Genomic DNA, 24,151 nt, shown 5'->3' with positions numbered 1-24,151 from the left:
CGTCAAGAATTCCATACCACACCAAGGTTAATTTCCTCGATGACCCTGAGGGCAGGAACCCACAGTTCTGTTCACAAGAGAAACCAAATGTGTGTCCTACCAATGAATGCTTAGTGCTGAGGAATTAATATGACAATATGCTAAAAGTAGAAAAGGAACCTCTTTTCTGCTGACACCAAAGGCTGCTCTTCCTCAACATGTGATCAAGTGACTTTTTAGCCATAAGGTAACTGTTGGCACAGGAAGAGGTTACTGACAGTAAGGTGAATAGTAGCCAACTCACACCCCAACCTCACCTCACACTTCTGAATGCAGATTTCAGAAAGGAACACCTACTCTCAATGAAAAAAAAATCATATCAGGAGGAGGGTGAAGCAGGGAAAAGCCAATAAGAAGACAGGGTGCCAGGGCACCTGCCTGGATCAGTTGGTGGAGCATGTGACTCTCGATCTTGTAGTTGTGAGTTCAAGCCCCATGTTTGGGTATGGACCTTACTTTAAAAAAAAAAAAAAAGGGGGGGGTGGCTCAGTCGGTGGAGCGTCCGACTTCGGCTCAGGTCATGATCTCACGGTCCGTGAGTTCGAGCCCCGTGTCAGGCTCTGTGCTGACAGCTCAGAGCCTGGAGCCTGCTTCGGGTTCTGTGTCTCCCTCTCTCTTTGACCCTCCCCCGTTCATGCTCTCTCTCTGTCTCAAAAATAAACAAACAAACAAACATTCAAACATAAATAAATAAATAAATAAATAAATAAATAAATAAATATAAAAATAAAAATAAAAATAAAAATAAAAATAAAAATAAAAATAAAAATAAAAATAAAAAAAGCAGCAGCAGCAGCAGAGGGTGCCACCTGCTGCATACTTACATTGTTGATCAGGTAGACGCCCCGCCCCCTAGAAGAGGCCACTGGTTTTACTATCCAAGGTCCCCGGTCCTTTGAGTATGAATCTGCTCAAAATATTGGGAGATTAAAAGGGAGAGAGAGAAACAAAGAGAAAGAAAGGACAAGAGTTTGTCATCTTAAATTTCAACACTGGTTAACTAGATACCCGAAGCATTCTCCAGGTTTGTAAGTGAAGGGCAGCACAGCTAAAATAACCTGTATTTCTAAACTAGCTTCAAAAATGCACACAAAAACAGAGCAGGGGTGGGGAGGGAAAAGGAGGAGGAGGAGGAGGCAGCAAAATTACATATTTCTTCCACCATTTCCCCTCTTTCTTGAATGAGAGAGTGAAAGCAAAATAAGGCAACTATCTGATGTTGGTTTATCACTGTCACAAGACAGCCTTCACGAATCTTGAGATTCTCGCCTCCATTAACCCAAGTCCGGAAGCTCACACTGCAGAGTGCCAATATGAGTCAAACACTACGTCGCCTGAAATGACTAATTTCCTTAAGTGATCTCTCTTAGCTTGTAAGAAAAAAAAATCATCTTAAATCAAACCATGTGCAAGCGGCGCAGGAGGACAATAATTTACAAGTGATTAAAAGGTGCCCTTTACCTTTTTATATACACAATATAGTGATTCAACATTTATATACGTAATGAAGTAACACAATGGGGGTAGTTACCCTCTGTCACCACACACAGTTATTGCAATATTATTGACCATATTCCTACAGTGTACTTTTCATCCCTGTGACTTATTTACTTTAAAACTGGAAGCCTGTGCACCTGTGAATCCCCTACACCCGTTTCGCCCACCCTTCCCACCCACCTCCCCTCTGGCAGCCACCAGTTTGTTCTCCACACTGATGAGTCTTCTTCTGTTTTTTTGTTTAAGATCCCACATATAAGTGAAATCATATGGTATTTGTCTTTCTCTAATTTATTTCATGTAATACAATACCCTCTAGGTCCATCCATGTTGTCATGAATGGCAAGATTTCATTCTTTCTTTGCCTGAGTAATATTCCATTGTGCATATCTTTATCTGTCATCTGTGGATGGACACTTAGGTTGCCTCCATATTTTGGCTATTGTAAATAATGAAGCAATAAACACAGAAGTGCATATATCTTTTTGAATTAGTGCTTTCATTTTCTCCTGTAAATGCTGAGAAATAGAATTGCCGGGTCATATGATATTTCTATTTGAATTTTTTCAGGAACCTCCACGCCAATTTTCAAAGCAGCTGCACCAACTTACATTCCCACCAACCATGCACACGGGCTCCCTTTTCTCCACGTCCTTGCCAATACTTGCTATTTCTTGTCTTTTTAACACTAGCCATTCTGACAGGTGTGAGGCAACATCTCCTTGTGGTTTTGATTTGCATTTCCCTGATGATGAGTGATGTTGAGCATCTTTCCACGTGTCTGTTCTTGATTTAACCCTCTCCTGTCTCCTCTGGGACCCCATTCCTTAGCTCCTATCTTCAAGCTCTCTCTCCTCTCTGGGTGCTTCTTCACTTTTTCTCTCCCTTATGATCACATCTACCTCCATACCTGCGATTTCCAGAATCTATTGCCAGAACTCAACTCTGCCTTTACAACTGCCCGCAAATCACCGCGTGGAAGCCTCTAGGCATCTCAAATCCACACTTGCTCCCAAATTTCACACTCCTCATCCCTTTTAATAGCTCTTCTTTTACAGTTCTGGTTACACTCCCTGGTTAAAAACATGCTTCTTAGCAGGCCGCCTGGGTGGCTCAGTCAGTTAAGCGGCTGACTTCAGCTCAGGTCATGATCTCATTGTCTGTGAGTTTGAGCCCCGCATATGGCTCTGTGCTGACGGCTCGGAGCCTGGAGCCTGCTTCAGGTTCTGTGTCTCCCTCTCTCTTTGCCCCTCCCCTGCTCACACTGTCTCTCTCACTCTCAAAAATGAGTAAATGTTTAAAAAAAGCAAAAAACATTTAAAAAATGTGCTTCTAAGCTTCTTAACTTCCCAGATTCACACCTCTAGAGCCATCTTTGACCCTGGCCTCACTACTTAAAGCCAGCTGGTACACTCTGTTTATTCTATCGCTCTTTCCACTCCCTCTTTTCCATTCCAGCTACCTGGTTCGGTTCAACTGCACTTCTTCTCTGGATTGCTGCAATAACCTTCCAAGTGACCACTGCGTTCCTCCCCTTGCTCCCTCCAATTCGTTTCACACAATTATTTTTCTAAAGGCTAACCTGCGTTCCTTTCCTTCTCAAAAATCTCCTATTGCTCACAATCGAGTGGGCAATGGAGGGCAGGAACATAAGCCATGGAGAAAACGGAATTTCTGGGCTATCATATGGCGGGTGGACACCAAAGGGAGAGAACAACTTAAAATAGCCTTTATGGAGAAGAGGAATGTCTTTCTGAAAGAAGAAGTGGTACAAATAGGTGTGTTTCTCCCCTAATATGTAGCCTTAGCAATGCAACTAACCCAACGATGTTGGATCTCCCCCAAATGAATTTTAGCTTAGAGGTCATGGACTCTGGACAACTAGCAAAGAATGAATGGCATCCTGGCAAGACTGAAATCAAGACGACTCCTCTTGACTATCATGTCTTCCCTCTCCCCCCTTTTCTTTTTTTTTTTTTTAATTTTTTTTTTCAACGTTTATTTATTTTTTGGGACAGAGAGAGACAGAGCATGAAAGGGCGAGGGGCAGAGAGAGAGGGAGACACAGAATCGGAAACAGGCTCCAGGCTCCGAGCCATCAGCCCAGAGCCCAACGCGGGGCTCGAACTCACGGACCGCGAGATCGTGACCTGGCTGAAGTCGGACGCTTAACCGACTGCGCCACCCAGGCGCCCCGGTCTCTCTCCCCCCTTTTCCACAAACATGGTGGGTCCCTGCTGTGGTCTTTGGTGATGACATCATTAAGTGATTTGTTTGGGGGACTGAAGAACACCATTTGCCTACAGTAACTGTCCTGGGGCTAAACATGGTGGCTCTGAGTTACGGCTGTATTAATTCTGTGTGTTCTATTGACCTTTTGAATTCATTTTTGTTAAAAAGTAGAGCACATGTGAGTATGAATAATACGCTAAAGAAGCAATCCTACTGAAAGGTCACGCTTGAACTGATGGAGGAATCCTAACTCTATCCAGTCATCTGAATGAGCATCCCCACCCCTGAACCTGCCTCCAAAGGGAAAACAACAGGGTAAGAAATAGCAGAGAGAGGACAAAGGGAATTTTCATTTCAGATTCCTGTAGACTTTAATAGGGAATTATGGTACACTTTAACAGGAGCAGTTTTCACACCTGGGCCATGTTGCTAACATGTTAGTTGAAGTATTTTTTATGCTATCGTGTTGGCTTATTGCATGATCTTTTATTATATAACAATATATCTCAACGTCACTTGAAAAAGGGAATAACATTGAACACTTATTAAACACCTATCAGGTGCCATTCCAAGTGCTTTCCATGTATTAACCTATTTAAACATCCCAACAACACTATAAGGTCAGTACTAGTAATAAGCCCACTTTACAGAGGAGGAAGCTAAGGCACAGAGCAGTTTAAGTAATGTGGCTAAAGTCACATAATAAAAACTCTAAGCTGTAAGTTTTCGGCTTTGAGTCCAACAGAGCTCTTCTGACCCATTCCAGAGCCTTCTGTGGGCAAACACTGAACCGTCAAGGGTCCCCGCTGGAATAGGTGCTATCAGAGAAACGGCCTCACCAGGGTGGAAGCAGGAGATCCTGATGACAGAAGTCCCAGAGGATGAACCCCGCACTGGGCAACCAGACTGTTAAGTCTTACAGGTTAAGAAAATCAAGGGTCAGGAAGTCTAGAGAGAACTTTCCCTTCTTCTCTCCATGCTTCCTCTACCCGTAAGACAGGAATAGTCTCTCTCTTGGACTTACCGAGAAGAAAGATATCTATGTGTCTGTCCTCCCCTCGTGTCCTCCTTGATCCTCTCTCACCAGTGTTACCGAGAAGTGGACACTGTGGGCACACTGCCCAGTGTCTTTATGCAACAAGGCCCGGTGGTGAAGAGTGCGGCCTCTAAAACCAAACCACGAATTGTGAACCTGACGTCACCGTTTGCAACCTGCATGACTTTCGGAAAGCTCCTGACCTCTCCGTGGCTGCCTTCATCTCTTCACCTGTAAACCTGGGATAACAGCGGTGCCTACCTCACAGTAGAAATGCCACTTGGAAGAGGGCTTTACAGAAAGGAAACACTCGTTCCGTATTGGCTCATATTACAACTACTGTGCGGACTCTCACAAAAGACCTGCCTCACACCTTCTCTGTACTCGCACCTCTTCTGTGCACCAAGCCTACTGACTCGGGCTCTGTCCCCAGGGAGGAAAGCCTGAAACAGCCCATTTCACCTGCTGGGACCTGGGAAGACCGTTCACTTCGAGGCAAAAGAAGTAAGGAGCCCACTGGGAATGGGCTGCAGGCCACAGGTCCCCATCTAGCTTTACCAAACCACACAGCTGACATTTGGTTCCCTATTTGGATAACACATGTATTCTTCAATTCTCCTGAACTCCAACAAGACTGTGACTAACTGGTACCTCTAAACCCTCACACTAAAAAATGCGTGATCGTTGAACCTCAAAGGACATTAAGTCACACAAGTCCAGACGTTAAGGTGACAGGAATATTCCCCTAAATGGCAAGAGGAAAACAGACACTCAAAAGGAAGCATATATAGTTCAAATCCAGAAGCATATACTTTCTCACATAGGCACGAAGTCTTGCCAATAAAGAGACGTTTTGTACCTGACAGGGGCATGTGTGCAGGGCACCAATGTGTCCTTCCAGAAATGACAGTGACAAGCTTACTAAAAATACACATACAGGTACATAATCAGAATAAAAAGAGTCTTAAAATTATTTCCCTGTTTTAGTAAAGAAACACAACTTTTTAAGGATGTGAAAAGCCCTCATTAGTTACTGACTCGAGGTAGCTAGCCCTTGGGGTAAGTCTGCCCCAAGTTCAGGGGCCAAGAATCGGGGCCTTCCCAGCCAGGCACTTACTACAGAATTCCGCATACTCAGCTGGCAGAAGAAAGGTCTGAGGGAGGATGTGAAAAGCCTTGAATCCATGCGTATGCTGCATTCGAATGATGTTTTTGTACAGTCGGTCCTTCCGGGTTAGTTCATATGACCTAAAAATCGTAAAAGTTTTTCCATTTCAGTCATCTGTGACTCAAAGGTTTTCCCGTGTTATCACATACTAAAGAGTTTATAGTTCACAGTTCGGAAGCAGTCATTGAGGACAGTATTACATCTCAAATCTATCACTTTGTCACCTCCAAAGATTTATTAATCATTTTCATAAAATGGATTTCTCTGGTCAGATTTATTCATCAAGGTATAATTTGCATACAGTAAAATCTGCCCTTTTTAAGAAGTGTATAATTTTTAAAAAAATTTTTTTAATGTTTGTTTATTTTTGAGAGAGAGACAGAGTGTGAGTGGGGGAGGAGCAGAGAGAGAGGGAGACACAGAATCTGAAGCAGGCCCTGGGCTCTGAGCTGTCAGCACAGAGCCCAACGCGGGGCTCGAACTCATGAACCACGAGATCATGACCTGAGCTAAAGTCGGACGCTTACTGACTGAGCCACCCAGGTGCTCCAAGAAGTGTATAATTCTAAGAGTTTGAACAAATGCAATTATGTAACCACCACCACAACCAGTTCCAACATCCCAAAAAGTCACCCCAAGTACCTCTGTAGTGACCCCAAGAGCCTTCCAATCACCTCCAGGCCCTGGCAAGCATTCATCTGTTTTCTGTCCCTATAATTTTGCCCTTTTTCGGAAAGCCAAGGACATGGAATGATATAGTATGCGTCCTTCTGAGACTGGCTTCTTTCGCTGCGACTGGCAACAACTGAGACGTATCCTTGTGGCTGCATGCATCAGAATTTCATTCCTTTTTATGACTCGGTAGTAATCTACCACTTGGATGTACCACAGTTTCTTTATCCATTCACTAGCTGAAGGACATGAGAGCCATTTCCAGTTTTTGAAGATACGGATAAAGTCCCTACAAGCATTTATGTACGGACTTTTGTAAGAATGTAAGCTTTTGCATGGACGTAAGTTTTCATCTCTCTAGAAATGAGATGGCCGGGTTTAATAAGAGTGTTTGGTCAGTTCTATTAGCTGTCTATTGCTGCATAATAAAATTACCTCCAAAACCTTACAGCTGAAAACCGTAACAAAAATTTCTGTGGATCAGGAGTGTGAGGGGAGCAGGACTGGGCAGTTCTGTCCGGGGCTCCCTCATGAGATGTCAATCACGATGTTGACCAGAGCTACAGCCATCAGGCTTGACTAGGGCTGAAGGACCCACTTTACAAACAGCTCTCTCATATGGAACTGGTTGTTGCCAGGAAGCCTCGGTTCCTCCCCATGTGAATTTTTCTGTAAGGCTAACAGAGTGTCTTTGTGACATGACAGCTGATTTCTCCTACATCAGGTGATGTGAGAGGGAAAGGGACAAGAACAAAGCTGCAATGACTTTAATGACCTAGTCTCAGAAGTGACACCATGTCACTTCTGCCACATACTGCTCATTAGAAGTTACAAAGTCCAGGGGCGCCTGCGTGGCTCAGTCAGTTAAGTAAGCATCTGACTCTTGGTTTCAGCTCTGGTCATGATCTCATGGTTCGTAAGCTCAAGCCCTGCGTCGGGGTCCGCACTAACAGTGCAGAGCCTGCTTGGGATTCTCTCTCTCTCTCTGCCCCTCCCCGCCGCCTTGAAAATAAATCAACTTAAAAATAAAAACAAGAAGTTACAAAGTCCAGCTCACACCCAAGAACAGAAAAATTAGCTCAACCATTTGAAGGCAAGGTCAAGGAATTTGCAGACAGGTTTTAAAACCAACACGTGTGTATGTATTTAACTTTATAAGAAACTGCCAGACTGTTCTCCAAAGTGGCTGTACTGTTTTGCCTTTCCCACTGGCAAAGTTTCAGTGTTGCAGTTGCGCTGTATTCTGACAAGCACTTGGTGTTGTCTGGTGTTTTTTCTTTGTTTTTAGCCATTCCAATAGGCAGTTAGTTGTACCTCGTGTGTGTGTGGTTTTTTTAAGTTTGTTTATTTCTGAGAGACAGAGAGTATAAGCGGGGAGGGGCAGAGAGAGAGGAAGAGAGAGAGAGAATTCTAGGCAGGCTCCATACTGTCAGAGCAGAGCCCAATGTGAAGCTTGAACCCACAAACCGTGAGATCATTACCTGAACTGAAATCAAGAGTCGGATGCTTAACCGACTGAGCCACCCAGGTGCCCCACCTTGTGTGGTTTTAACTCACATTCCATTAGTGACTATTGATGAGGAACATCTTTTCATGTCTAGCTTCCTTGGTGAGTATCTGTTCAAATATTTTTAGCCCATTTAAAAAAAAAAACAGCCTGTTTATTATTGAGTTTTCAGAGTTTATTATACATTCTTAGATACGAATTCTGTACCAGATATATGTTTTGCAAATATTTTCTCCCAGTTTGTGGCTTACCTTTTCATTTTCTTAACAGTGTCTCTCAAAGAGCAGACATTTTAAATTTTCAGGAAGCCCACTTTATCAACATTTTTCTCTTATGGATTGTGCATTTACCGTTAGAGCTAAGAAATCTTTACCGAATCCAAGCGCATGAAGATTTTCTCCTGTGTTTTATTCTAGAAGTTTTACAGTTTTAGCTTTTACATTTAAATCTGATTATTTTTGCCAAATGGGTTTTGATGGGATTTATGAGTATTAAATTTATTCTAACATACTTTAAATATAAATAAACAAAAAAGACTGTGTTCTAAGTTCGACTTTTGATAAATATATTCAAATTTTCAGGGTCCAGAAGCCAAATGCATCAAATAAATTCTAGCTTCATAAAGCTTCATCAGCCACCTGTGACTATTCACTGCTAAAAATCATTATGAAACAGTTTAGGTGTTTTATGTTAATTGAATCATAATTCTTTAATAGTACAAAAAAAAATCTAGATTACCCAAATAATGAAAAAACACCAGTAACCAACTAACAAGTACCAAGCCCAAAGCATTCTGGGAATTTTTACACAAAGATACCTAGGGGGTGTGACCTTCTGAAAAACATGGCCTGAAAAAAGGTTAGCATACTTGAAAATAGAACCGCTGAGGAAAACAGAAGATGTGGCTACCTTTCCCACATTTATAGGCCTAATGCCACAGCAGTAACTGTCCAGCCTCTTCTATAACTACATGGAACTTGCATCACCATTAGTAAAACAAGTACCTGCGGGTCGGATATGTTTCTCCTACACAGTGACCAAGATAGACCTTAATGTTAGACTACAATGATCCTATTGTAGTAAAGTACCAGATCACTAGGTTAAGAATCCCACTGACAACTTAATTTACATCATTAAAAGATGGATGTGCAAGAGATAAAATTTTAAAGAAAAGCAAGGAAATGATCACCACAAACTTCAGGCAATAATTGCCACCTATCAGGGAGTATATTCCAGAGCACTTCAGTTAGCCTGAACTGGACTCACAAGTTCCACTACTGGCTTCCACTCATGGTTTGCTCCACTATTTAAAAACCATCCAAGAATCTTTACTATAACCACTAAAACTTAATGTTTCTCAGTTCAAATTTTTCAATATAATTTCTTAAAATCAAAGGGGACTTTGCCAAGTCCAGGTATCACAAACACTTCTTTCTTACCCATCATCCTCTTCATAAATGTAAAGCAGAGGTCCTTAAATTTTAGCTAAGAATCATCCAGAAAGTTCCTTTAAAATTATTGTTTGTAAGTCCCACATCTCAAAATTCTGGGATAAAGTCTAGGATTCTGCATTTTCTACAAGTGTCCCAGGTGATTTGGGTACAGATGGTCCACATTATAATATTGATTTAGCCTAGAACACTAATTTCCAAACTTTCCAGATATAAATCACCTCGCTGCCTTCTTTTTTTTTTTTTAAGTTAATTTATTTTGAGAGAGACAGAGTGTGAGCAAGGGAGAGGCAGAGAAAGAGGGAGAATCTGAACCAGGCTCCATGCTGTCAGCACTGAGCCTTTGTGGGGCTCAAAATCACAAAACTGTGAGATCATGACCTGAGCGGAAATCAAGAGTCAGACGCTTAACCAACTGAGCCACCCAGGCGCCCTATCCTGACTGTTTTCTAAATATATGGTTTCTAGGTATATACTTACCTAGAAAGATTAAGCACCTAGAAGGTACTTTTTAAATATACATCTTCCCTGGGTATGGTGATTCCACGAATCTACAATGGGACCTGTGAGTGCATATTTTTAAATAGTCTGCCAGTGACGTTTATCATCAGTAGAAACACTGACGAGAGGATAAGAAAAAGAATGCATTCTCCTACAGATGCCCAATCCTAGAGGTCTCCAAATCCTTTTGCTTGATACCCCCCATACAAATTTTAGGAAACTATATATCCTTTAGTCGGCATCTAAGATTTTTCATCAAAAAAAATCTGGTTACCAAGGTCGCTCAGCCCATCATCCCAAATGGGCCAACGAATGATAAATCTTATTTTAAAACAAAATTCTAACGCTACCCTTTTAAGTATATTCAAGGGAATCAAAATAACATCAGGATTCAAAGGCTCCTGTACATTTTAAAAATAGTATCAAAGAAAAAGCTCTTTTTCTGTCAGTATATTTTTCGCTTTTTAAAATATACTTTTTACTGAAGGTAATTTATATACAGAGAAGCATACAAATCACAAATGCGGAGCGTGATGAATTTTGGTCACCTGTGTGAGCACCACTGAGACTAAATACAGAACATTCCCAGCACCCCAGAAGCCTCCTTCACACTCCCAACCCAGGCGTGATCCCTCAATCACTCTTGTTTTTACTTCTTCCGTGACGCTTCCCCCAAAGAAGGGGTTAGCCTAATAGAACATACTTCATGCTTGCAACTCGTATACCATCATACCTTCTCTATAACAAAATATGCATATGAGTTAATATGCATTATTTTCAAATTTCATATGATCATTAGGCTATAAACTGATTATCACGGCAACTACTGTAGTACACAATATATCAAAACACCATAAATATTACGAATTTTTATTAAAATGTACAGTATACCAAGGTTAATGTCTCCATTTTGATAATTTTGCCATTGTTAAAATGGATATTAATGTTAGAAAAACTGAGTAAAGGATACAGAGTAACTACATTTTTGCAACTTTTCTAGAAGTCTAAAATTATTTAAAATTAAAAGTTAAAAATTATATTAAGAAAGTTCACAATAATATTGGAAACATTAAAAAAAATTTTTTTTAATGTTTATTTTTGACAGAGAGCGAGAGAGAGCGAGAGAATGAGTGGGGGGAGGGGCAGAGAGAGAGGGAGACACAGAATCTGAAGCAGGATCCAGGCTCTGAGCTGTCAGCACAGACCCCGACGTGGGGCTCGAACTCACAGACTGAGAGATCATGACCTGAGCCGAAGTCAGACGCTTAACCAACTGAGCCACGCGGGTGCCCTGGAAACATTTTAAGTGCCTGAATGCCTCTTACACTTGAGTTCAGGTCTCTGGATTGAAACCATGCGAGACAGAGCAGCAGAAGCCACGAAGCATGGTGCATTTAGATGATGGGTTATCAGTGTGCTCGAACATACAAGAACGCCACATTCAAGGAATACTCCAGAAAATACAGGTTCAAATTTATTAACGCTGACTGTTTAATTCTAAACTGAGACAGAATTCCTATACACCTACAGGAGTACTTCAAAAACCATTAAAATAAACAATATACTAGTAACATGAACTGGAACGCAGACTCCAGTGTAGGCTATTTCAAGGACTCTTTAAATGCCTACTTAAGATAGACCGTATCTGATTCACTTCAACCATCCAGTCACACATTTAGAATACCAAATCCACATCTTCTAGACATGAAGGAAGAAAAATAAGGCTTAAGTTACTTTTGCAAATGAAGCAGAGACATAAAACTGAAACTTGTTATGAACTCAAAATTCACATTTATGCAAGATTATGAGGAAATTACTTGACTTGCGCCAGGTATTTACACACAGTGACGAGATATAAGAGAATTGAAAAATTAAGAAACTTCACTAGATAAAAATGAGAAAAGCATATGAAAATAAAACTTGTGAGCATAAGTAACTAGGACTTAAGTCCTAGAACTAAATAGAATAAAATAAAATGTAACCACAGTCCAAATAAAAAAGTTGTACTGGATTTCCTTCTCTTCATGAGATGAGATTTGTTTCCCTCTTGTCTACAAGGTCATCTATCTGTCTCTCCGTGGTTGAGTATGACTGCCAGAATAAGGTAGGGTTTCAGCATCAATTTTATTCCTATTTTCTTCTTCACAGATGAAAACACTAGGAAACTCTGGTCACAAAAATAACAGCTAACACTTCTGTAGTGTTTACTATGTAACGAGCGAGCACTGTTCTAAATAGTTTAGATCTGGACACATTAAATCCTCACAACAGTCCTGTGAAGTGTGGATCATTAGCAACATCTTTTTACCAATGAGGAAAAGGATGTTCAGAAAGGTCTTGTTACCAAGGTCGCTCAGCAGAACTGGTATCCGGGCCCAGGCACTTGGTTAGAAGAGCCTATGCTCCTGGCCACTAGGCAGTTATTGGCTCTCCAGGCCGCCATTAAAAATGCAACTGGAAGGAGTTTTCTCTACCAGTGACACTCAATTCTTTCAACTTCCTAATTCTGTGTCAAAAATCACAAGATGATCTACCATTACAAATTAAAATTAATGGCCTATCAGCTGACAACTTGACTATGTCAAGTTTTATGCTTTGAATTCTATTAAAAGCAAAGAAATTGAAATCACTATCACAGAAAAATAATTTGTCATTACCAGAATTCAATTCAACACCATTTTTTGGAGGGGGGAGGGGGTTTTGTCTGGAACCCTGGAAATGTTTGCACCCAAGGACAATGCACCATGTTAACATTCTAAGAGGGCCATTGTTTTACAAACAGGAAGAATAGTAACTGAAAAAGGAGGTGAGAGAGGGAGAACACTTCCACACAAGGGGCTCTCAAACTGCTCAATCTTAGGAAAGAGAACCTATGGGATTTGCAATCCAGAAACATTCTCCTTTAGAACCATCCATGTCTACACAGTCCTTGGAGAGGCTTCATATAATACGTGCTTACAGATATGAACACCTCGGTTTGATTTGCAGACTGCTGCCCCGTATCGCAGACTTCTTTTTTTAAGGACATTAATTATCTCTCTTGGCCACATGCCCAGTGTCAAGTACCTTTAAATGGAGCAAAGTAGCGACAAGAGCATTACCTGGGAAAGTGATTAACCTTTTGTGCTTCAGAAAGGGTGCGAAGTAAGAAGGGCTTCAGGTGGGATCCTGTCCACATGAGGTTATAGTCAGTGCTGCTTGGGTGAACCTGAGGGCAGATAAAAAGATACAAAAACATCAGAGATAGCCTCTCTCCAGGGAGATGGCAAGAAAGGCCATAGAAATTTTTCATCTACAGAGCAGAGTGAGTGCCCAGTTAGTATTTAAACCTAGTAAAATAAAAGCTGAGTAGGAAAAGCTGTAAAGGATGGGATAGGTGGGCAAATCCCAGATACAAAAAGTGGAATAAATGAGTCCTTCTATAGAAGTCTGTGATGTCTCTTAACATTCTTACATATCAAAGCATGAGAAGAGGGCTCAAACCCACAACTCTCGTCTCAGTGTCCTTAGGTCCTTACAGATGCTGGATATAAAGCACTGATCAGGACTAAAACCTTGTCATGGCAAACCAACTTAGGATATCATTCATTCACTCATAAGAATGATTTTGTCTATTCATTTGTCTGTTCATTCAACAATTATGTACCCTGTGCCTATGATGTGAGAGGTACCAGTGAGGCCCCAGAGATAAAACACCACGACAGGATATAGACTAGTATCAGAACTTTCACAAAATGTCTATTTCAGACCTCAACCTAAGATAAGGAGCTAGGAACCAGACTATTATCAATCTTCTCAAAATATCTACAGTGTAAATCAGCCCAGCATTTTTGCCTGTCCCTTTTAATATCAATATCCCAATTTTCCTAATTTTCTTTGGGAATGACATACCATTTGGTTTTAAAAGACTGCCAGTCACCCCCTGACCCCCTGCAAGGAGCACTTCCATGGCCCAAGCTGGACTAGTCATACTATCTCCAGAGGGGGAGTCTTCAGTGGAGAAAGGCACAATGACAATGAATGGAGTTGAGTCACTTCTATGGCAGTCCCCCGAAGAGACAGTCCCTAAGATTCCTATTCCCAGACCCCTGGGGCTGTTCTAGTCTCTTTTCACCTCTTCCTCTGATTCTGCTACGCATCCTGTGTATAACTTACCCACAAATTCTTTCTTTCTTTATTTTTTTAACGTTTATTTATTTTTGAGAGAGACAGAGACAGAGCACGAGCAGGGGAGGGGCAGAGAGAGAGGGAGACACAGAATCCAAAGCAGGCTCCAGGCTCTGAGCTGTCAGCACAGAGCCCGACATGGGCTCAATCCCACAGACCAGGAGATCATGACCTGAGCTGAAGTCAGACATTTAACCGACTGAGCCACCCAGGGGGCCCTCTTTGGGTTTAAATTAGGCAGAATCTACTTCTGTTGCTTGCAATCAAAGAATCTTAATTCAGTATCAGACCATTCCCTATGGGCAGCTCTGTCTCTACCCCAAGCCTAATCATAGCAAGAAAAACGTTTGGGGTTTTTAGTTTAAAAAAAAAGAGAGAGAGGAAGGGAGGAAGGGTGGGCGGGGGGGAAGGAATCTTGTGAAAATGTTTTCCATGCATTTCAAGGAGAAACTGGTAAATCCACTCAGAAATTCAACATAAGCTCTGCATCATCACTAAGCATAGATCCCGAGTACCCTCTAGAGCTGCCCTATTAACTGGTCGTCAGGTTGGATGTCTAGGATTTTCAGCTTTAGAGCAGATCAGGTGAGGTAGTAAAAATGAGCTTACTTCATGAAATCCATGGGCTGTCAGAATGCTGCGTACCAGGCGACTATCTGTTCGCACAATCTTGTAAGACAAATGATAACGTTCTAGAGAAAAACACAGAATCAAATTCAGTAACCAAAAAGTTAACTGTAGAGACAAAAATAAAACTGTGAGATTGTGGCTTGCTTAACTGTATTCGGTAACATTGTACTACTACCCTTACGCTATTATTAAGTAGGCTACTATTATTGTGGACCAAGGGTTCTTAATCTGACATTTGCTGCGGGTTATTAAAAATAGATGGGAGACAAAATGGCATCTTTGTTCTCACTACTAGTTGAAATTTAACATTATCTTCAATTACAAATGTAGGCACAAAACGGAGTGTTAGCAATACCCGTGACCTTGCCACCTATAGGTACCAGGTGTTTTAATATTATTGTACAATTGTTACAGTTATCTGAAAATGTCATTTCTCACAATATATAAAAATTATGGCAGTTAACAAACCTCCTAGCAGACCATGTTATTTAATGCACTAATAAAAATGCATATACGTCACAAATTTACCTTTTATACAATATTTTGATAATTACATGTCAATACAATTGATTTTGTTTAGACTCCTATATATTTTCTATACACTTCAGAACCATTATGCTGAGAAGAGACCCACAGGCTTCCCTACACTGCCATTGCACATTTGGTCCACTGCACAAAAAGGTTAAGAACCCCTGCTCTAGACAGTCCTCTGTGTGCAATAATGCTGATTACCAGTATATCTTAGACCAGAGGTTATAAACTGGCAATCCAGGGCCAAAACCAATCTGCAGACATTGTTTGTTAACTTCTCATTGTGCTTTAAAAACAAATTGAGCCTGGGTCTCTCCATCGGTAGAGCATCAGACTTGTAATCTGAGGGTCCGGGGCTCATATCCCTGTTCAGGCGCCAGATGCACCTTGGGGCGCCTGGGGAGCTTAGTCAGTTAAGCGTCCGACTCACGATTTCCGCTCAGGTCATAATCTCATGGTTCATGAGATTGAGCCCCACATCAGGCTCTGCACAGACAGGGCAGAGCCTGCTTGGGATTCTCTTTGTCTCTCTCTCTCTCTCTGCCCTGTCCCCAACCATGTGCGCATGCTCTTGCTCCCTCTCTCTCAAAATAAATAAACATTAAAAAAAAAAAAAAGACTTTCAAACACCTAAATTAAAAAATAAGAATAATAAATAAAAATAAATTGAATTATTGAGGCGCCTGGGTGGTTCAGTCGGTTAAGCGTCCAACTCTCAATTTCAGCTCAGGTGGTGATCTTACGGTCATGAGACTGAGCCAGGAGTCCCTGACACATTACGTGAACCATCACAGAAGGTAACCAAGAATAAAGCAACAATGGAACAGAGCCCACCACGGGACTGGTTGCCTCTCTTGGGGTATCAGCGTGAGGACCCCACCTCAGGAGGCTCTGAGCCAGGCTTTCTGCAGGAGGCACAAAGGCCCAGTGAACTGCCAAGTAGATACTATGCTCCATGATGAGTGCAGAGCCTGCTTAAGATTCTCTCTCTCTCTCTCTCTCTCTCTCTCTCTCTCATATCACTCTCTGTCCCTCTCCCCCCACCACAAAAAAAAAAAAGAAAAGAACGAAAAACAAATTGAATTACTAACCTTCTGAAATTGGAGGAATTCATTTAAAAATCTCGAATTCTGGGCTCTCTTGAAAACCCTGGCAACCCTGGGCTCGCTCTCTCTACCAGGGTGAGTCCACTGAGGAAGGGTGAGTGCTCCCTTCAGGACAGGTTCACAGGGTCTAGTTCAGCACAGTCCCCTCATGGTCCCTTCACTCATTCACATTACCCGCCAGGCCCCATACGCATTCTGTGCTTTTGACCCCTAAGACTAAAGTCTGTAATCATGTGAGATTTCTACACATCTCCAAAGACTAAATTTTACTCCGGCCCACTAAATGCCACCTCTTTCTACGTACCACCACAAAGTGCTTGAAAAAATTAGCTAGGAATTCTACAGCACAATTAAAAAAATTTTTTTTTATTTTTCTTTTTTAAAGTTTTTATTTATTTATTTTGAGAGAGAGAGAGTGAGCGAGCGAGCATGAGAGAGGAGGGGCCAAAAGAGAAGGAGAGAGAGCGAATCACAAGCAGGCTCCACACCGGTCAGTGCAGAGCCCAACGTGGGGCTCAATCTCACAAACCATGAGATCATGACCTGAGCCAAAGTCAAGAGTCAGACACTTAACTGACTGAGCCACCCACGTGCCTCTCCTAAATTATTTTTTTCTTAAGCAATCTCTATGCCCAAGGTAGGGCTCAAACTCACGACCCTGAAATGAAGAGTCACACGATCCACCAACTGAGCCAGCCAGGCAGTGCATCTATAGAATCATTTTTCGAAAAAGACTGCACAGTGAACAATTTCTGAATGAGTGTAATACAGAAACTTATAGACAGACCTTAGAACCAAATTCAGCTTCTCCAGTCAAAGATAAGCCTATCTTTTTATGAATTTATGTGAAAATATCCATAAATCCCTGCTGCTACTTGCCCAGCCGTGGCAAGAACACCATGCAGAGCAGACGCAGGAAGACGGGAATGAAAAGACCAGACACTCCATACTTCTCATTCTTGTGGCAAACTTCTAAAGCCCAGTCACAGGGTTTTCCCAATGATCAATCACTATTATGTTGTCTTTGCAATACGGTTATAAGAAAAACACTTCAGAGTCATGTCTTCACTCCAGCGCAGAGAATAATTTAAGAAACAGTACAGTGCACTGCTTAAGAGTTTGTCTTCTGATTCCAAGTTGGCGAGGGAAAGCACAAGATAGGCCTGGAATATCTTGTTATGCCCAAAGAGAGGAAAGTGCTCAAAAACTGACTGGGAACGTGTCACAAGGATCTCAATGGATCGCAATGGATCCCAAGGATCTCAATGGCCAAATTTAAGACAATTTGAAAATAAAAATGAATTATGACAGAGAGAGAGTATAATCCACTTATATTTAAGAAAAAAAAAAAAAAAAAAGAACCCATGAGTCCACACTGGTAAGAAGGTATACTGGTTTTCCATTGCTGCTCCTGTAATAAACTACCACCCACTTGATGGCTTTACCAGCACAAATTTGTTGTCTGATATTTCTTATGTCAGAAGTCTGACACAGATGTCATCAAGGCAAGAGGGGGGCTGCATTCCTTTCTACAGACTCTTTCTATAGGCTCATTTCTTTTCCTTCTCCAGCTTCTAGAGGCTTCCCCCATTCCATGGCTTTTGGTGCCCTTCCTCTATCTTCAAAGCCAGCAATGAAAGGTCTGGTCCTTCTCACACAGTGTCAATCTGACTCCTCTTCTGCCTCCTTCTTCCACTTTAAAGGACCCTTGTGATGAAGGTCAGTTGATTAGCAACCTTAAATCCACCTACAAATTCAATTTTCTGTTGCTATGTCAGGTAATATTTTCATAGGTTCTGGGATTAGGGGGTGGACATCTTTGGGCGGGACCATTATTCTGCCTATCAGAGGAGGGAAAGTTCTTTACAGAAAATCCAGCTAATAAATGTAAAAGGAAAGAAACAGAATATCAGTATTTCACAAAAACTGTAAGAGGAAGAGGTTCAGACTAAAATCAATGGAAACCAATGGGTGAGAGACTTGGGAAACAGGATATTCATGCATCTCAAAATATCATGCCAGAGAATGCTTGTAACAAAGCAAACAAAACAACAAAACAAAACTTCTAATGAAGTAATCTGGTGAACACTATTCTCAACCAAATGATGAGGGGCACCTGGGTGGCTCAGTAGGTTAAGTGTCCGACTTCGGCTCAGGGCAGGATCTCACAGTTCGTGAGTTCCAGCCCCACATTGGGTCCTGTGCTGACAGCTCAGAGCCTAGAGCCTGCTTCAGATTCTGTGTTTCCCTCTCTCTCTGTCCCTTCCCCACTCACGCCCTCTCTCTCTCTCTCTCTCTCTCAAAGATAAATATTTTTTTTTATTAAAAATTTTTTTTTCAACGTTTTATTTATTTTTGGGACAGAGAGAGACAGAGCATGAACGGGGGAGGGGCAGAGAGAGAGGGAGACACAGAATCGGAAACAGGCTCCAGGCTCTGAGCCATCAGCCCAGAGCCTGATGCGGGGCTCGAACTCACAGACCGCGAGATCGTGACCTGGCTGAAGTCGGACGCCCAACCGACTGCGCCACCCAGGCGCCCCTCAAAGATAAATATTTTTTAAAAAATGATGAAACTTGCCACCACCAACAAGGCAATACAATTATATCACATGCTTCCTAACGTAATACACTGAAGAAGATACACTATGTGATAGTCCTACAAAACTTTAAACCTGAATCTAAACATGGAGAAACAATCAGACAATCCCAAACGTAAGGACATCTGCAAAGCAACTAGTCTGGAATCTCTAAAACTGTCAATGCCATGAAAGACCAAAAAAAAAAAAAAAAAAAAAAGCCTGGGAGGTTAAAGGAGAAATATGAAAAGTAAATACAATCTTTGACTTCATCCTAGACTTTAGAAAAAAAAGTAGTATAAAGGTCTAAATTGGGGCGCCTGGGTGGCTCAGTCGGTTAAGCGTCTGACTTCGGCTCGGGTCATGATCTCACGGTCCGTGAGTTCGAGCCCCGCGTCGGGCTCTGTGCTGACAGCTCAGAGCCTGGAGCCTGTTTCAGATTCTGTGTCTCCCTCTCTCTCTGACCCTCCCCCGCTCATGCTCTGTCTCTCTCTGTCTCAAAAATAAATAAACGTTAAAAAAAAAAATTAAAAATAAATAAATAAAGGTCTAAATCGGAACAACTAGGGAAATGTGCATTAGCACTGTATATTAAATAAAAATACTTTACCAGTGACAGATTTCCTGAATGTCACCTCAGTACTGTGGTTATACCGAGGACGCCCTGCCCTTAGGGATACATTGCTAAACAAGATATTATGGCATAAAGTACTTGAACTAATTCTCAAATGGTACAGAGAGACAAAATGTTAATAGTTGGTGAGCACGGGGAAACACTATACATGCATTCAATGTACTGTTCTTACAGCTGGTTGAGAGGTTTTTAATTTTTCTAGGTTGAATGTTTAGAAAGTGAAAGAAAATCTGGTCTCTTCATTATAACTGTGATCCCCAACATCTCCATTTCTGCGCGTGCAAAAGCCAAAGGATCATCAACGCCAGAGACCGGAAGCGCACCTGATGCCGCACCGGTTCGGCACTGGGGGCCTCACGGTGCCAGGCCATGGGGAGGGCAGTGAGGAAGGTGTGCGGAAAAACGGAGAATGACCACCTGGGGACTGGGGAAGGAGGAGGAGCAATAAGAGAAAGAGTCTGTCTCTGCAGTGTAACTGCCAAGGGTTCAAATCCTGGCTTTACCACTTCCTGCCTGCAATCATGAACAAATGATTTCTCCATGGTCAGTTTCCCCACTTGTAAAATGGGGTCGGTAATAAAGGTACTTACCTCACGGGGTAGTTCAGTTAACACACATAAAGCTTTTATAACACTTGTTGCTACACAGCAGCATAAATTTTTACCAAGTAAAAATTTTCATAGAGTAAAAAAGTAAATATGTAGCAAAGTAGCTATTAACACATAGTATTACATAATAAATTATGCATTTTATGCAGCAAATTTAAAAATAAAAACGCGGGGCGCCTGGGTGGCTCATTCGGTTGAGCATCCGGCTTCGGCTCAAGTCATGATCTCACAGCTCGTGAGTTCGAGCCCCGCATCGGGCTCTGTGCTGACAGCTCGGAGCCTGGAGCCTGCTTCAGATTCTATGCCTCCCTCTCTCTCTCTGCCCCAACCCACTTGCATTCTGTCTCTGTCTCTCTCAAAAATAAACAAACATCAAAAAAAAATTTTTTTTTAATTAAAATGCTATTTGTACTCTTTCTCCTACTTTTCCTAACACAGAAGAAAAATTCCATTATCACTACACTCAGTGACCACTCACAGTATGTAAGTAGTAATCAGTGACCAACTTCCTCTAATCTATACCAGCTAACTATAAGCCAACTCCAATACTTTGCACATGCTCCAAAAGGGGAGTGCAAGAAAGATAAGGTGCAAGTGTGACTGCCGGGGATTTTAACTCACATTCATGTTCTGTGTCCAGTGATGCTGATTACCAGTGTATTTCAGACCAGAGGTTATATTTTGGTGACCCAAGGGCCAAACCCATCCAGCCTGCAGACATGGTTCGTTCATTCTTTGTGGTGTTTTAAACATAAAACTGAATTAGTCACTAACCTTTTAAAACTGAAAGAATTCATATAAAAATCTAGATTTCTGGGCCTCGTTTGAAAAACCTGGCAACCCAGGGCTCTGCTCCCATGGCAAAAGTCAAATGGAGGCTTGCAACTATAAACTGAGCCAGCCCCCAACTGTCCAAGAAACAACTCCCTTATCCATATTTCCTTTCACATAAAAAGAAGCAGGGCGTGATACAGTCCTACTAGCGAACTGCCTAACATCTGATATCTGAGCCTCTAAGCATGCACCATAAGACCATGGAATTTTCCTCTTCTCCAACCACTCACGTGTGTATCGGGGGCAACCTAAAGTGCCAGGCCTCCTGGCAAATTCCAGGACTGACGGACAGCAGCGCAGCAAACTAAAACAAGGAACCAATAATCTAACTGTCAGTACAGAAGCACCCAGGGAGTGAGGACATGCCCTAAGAAGTTTGGTCAAAAATAGCCTGGGAAACTAGAAGGAAGATAAAACTGACTTTCTTTACTTTTAGAATTGAAGAGTAATCCTTTCAATGGCAACACAGTGTAGCTTTGCCTTACTATCACAAAATGAGGTCTACACTTGTACTGTTGAACATGGTATAGCCGCTAGCCACGAATGACTACTGGGCACGTGAAATATAACTAGTGTAACCTTTTGAAACTGAATTTTCAACGTTATTTAACTTTATTAATTTAAATTTGAAAACTGATATCTGATTCAATTACTGGAAAACGTGTTTGGAACTTGAACATATGAATTTACTTTTTCAACTATAATGTGTGGAAAATCTAACCGCAGACTAAATATTTGTGATGAAATATATTTTGCACCACACTGAGATGCACTCTAAGTGTAAAATACATACTACGTGCCAAATATCTTTTTTTTTTTTAATGTTTATTTATTTTTGAGAGAGAGAGACAAAGGACAAGCTGGGGAGGGGCAAAAAGCGAGGGAGACACAGAATCCAAACCAGGCTCCAAGCTCCAAACTGTCAGCACAGAGCCCGACACGGGGCTCAAACTCACAGACTGCGAGATCATGACCTGAGCCAAAGTCGGATGCTTAACTGACTGAGTCACCGAGGTGTCCCATACATGCCAAATATCTTAATGATTTTTCTATATTGAGTAAATGTGGAAATGACAATTTGTATTAAATAAAATATATATATTTTAAAGTTTATTTTGAGAGACAGCACACTTGCACATGAGCAGAGGAGGGGCAGAGAGGGAGGGAGAGAGAATCCTAAGCAGGTTCCATGCTGTCAGTGCAGAGCCCAACATGGGGCTTGATCTCATGAACCATGAGATCATAACCTAAGCAAAAATCAAGAGTCGGACACTTAGCCAACTGAGCCACCCAGATGCCCCAAAATAAAATATATTATTAAAACTAATTTCACCTATTTCTATTTTTTTTTTTAATAAGGCCACTGGAAAACTTACATATCTAGCTTGCATCATATTTCTATTGAACAGTGCTAGTCTACACAAATGCAAACTGACATTTTGCAAACTGAGGAACCTGACAAATTCAGAGACAAATTATAAAACGATGCTGGGGCGCCTGGGCGGCTCAGTCTATTAAGCGTCTGACTTCGGCTCAGGTCACGATCTTGTGATTTGTGAGTTCGAGCCTTGTGTTGGGCTCTATGCTGACAGCTTGGAGCCTGAAGCCTGCTTGGGATTCTGTGTCTTCCTATCTCTCTGCTCCTACCCCCATCATGCTCTGTCTCTCTCAAAAATAAAATAAATTAATTAGTTAAATTAAAAAAAAAAAAATGATGCTTCCTTCTAGGAATGGATTACTTTAAACTGCAAATATCTCTATTGTCTCTAAAATGCAATCCATTTACATGTTCAAAGTATATACAATTTTGAAAAAAAACGGATATAGTAAGAAAAAATATATTTCTGGAATATAGCAATATTGTACAAAAAGTATTAACAATAAATACAATGAAACATTTAACAGATAACAAAAAAAATAAGACTGGCATCTAACACTCTAAGATCAACAGAAGATAACTAATCCCCCAGAAACTTCTCAAGGGGATTTAAACACAGGATTATGATCTGAGCAGATCTATGTCAGCTATTTAAGAAAGAAAGAAAAAAAAAAAAAAGACCCAGAGAATTTAACAATTCAGAAATCTGAGGCAGCAACCAGAAAACTCATTCAAATTGTTCTTTTCATAAAGGACTATGCAAAAAATCATGATACCTCAAAGAATTGGGAAGATACAGAAAATTCGAAAACAAAGTTTGAGAAAAAAGTTCAGTGGCCTTTTCTTTAATCGCAAGTATGTGGAAAGGGGGAAACAAGACATATATGTTCTAAAAACGCAGGGCCTGGTTGAATAATGGAATGACAACACTGATGGACACCAATTCCCAGTAAACCCTGGATACTCTAAAAAAGGAAGGGTCTGCCTATTGCCATGGCATACAGAGATGCATGTATGTGACAAGCAGCCAAAAGAAGTATGTTTGGGGGAGATTATTTACTTCTGTTGTTTGTACCCACCTTTGATGTTTTAACTCCAATCATGATGACAGGGAGTTTCTTTGCAAATGTTAGCAAATCTTTAGTTCTTCCAAATTCAGAGAACATGAATGAACCATATCCCTTTAAGTGGTAACCTAGCAACTTGCTGAAGGGATTAGAACAAGACCCTTGGGGAGGGAGGAGGATTCAAATCCCAGAAGCAGGTGTTCACTGTCCTCTGAACTCCTAGCTTATTATGGAGCAAGGACAGACCTTAAAGTCATTTCAAACTAGAACAGATCCTGTTCAACAAGTGAAATTAAGTAGCACAAGTTTTGAGTGCCTACTATGTGCCAAATATTAAATGATCTCATCAATTCTTACAATGCCTGCAAGGTAGCTATGATCTCCACTTCACTAATAATAAAACAGGTCAAGAGAGTTTAAGTGATTTGCCCCAGACTCACAGCTAGTAAATACCAAAGCTGGGATTTGAACCGGTAACTACAAACCCATGTACAGACTCTTTCCACTATAACACA

The 24,151-nt window shown here is 41.4% G+C and overlaps 1 protein-coding gene across 16 annotated transcripts in view; it reads right to left on the bottom strand.

Annotated features, from left to right (window-relative positions):
* Positions 1-24,151, bottom strand: part of TTLL5 (tubulin tyrosine ligase like 5) — a 310,515-nt gene that overhangs the window by 275,393 nt on the left and 10,971 nt on the right. For all 16 annotated transcript variants that reach the window (XR_004343713.1, XM_030319609.2, XM_030319611.1 and 13 more), the window contains exons 4-7: positions 14,880-14,962; positions 13,205-13,311; positions 5,922-6,052; positions 864-946 (exon numbers count right to left, since the gene is read on the bottom strand). Coding sequence is in view for 15 of the 16 variants with exons in the window: in XM_030319609.2 (XP_030175469.1) it covers positions 864-946; positions 5,922-6,052; positions 13,205-13,311; positions 14,880-14,962 (404 nt within the window). In the remaining variant the exon portion in view is untranslated. The remainder of the gene's footprint in view (positions 1-863; positions 947-5,921; positions 6,053-13,204; positions 13,312-14,879; positions 14,963-24,151) is intronic.

This window comes from Lynx canadensis, chromosome B3 (genome assembly GCF_007474595.2).
Source record: "Lynx canadensis isolate LIC74 chromosome B3, mLynCan4.pri.v2, whole genome shotgun sequence".
Classification (NCBI taxonomy): Eukaryota; Metazoa; Chordata; class Mammalia; order Carnivora; family Felidae; genus Lynx; species Lynx canadensis.
Note: the sequence above shows the minus strand (reverse complement) of the source record. Positions and strands in the feature narration are given on the sequence as shown.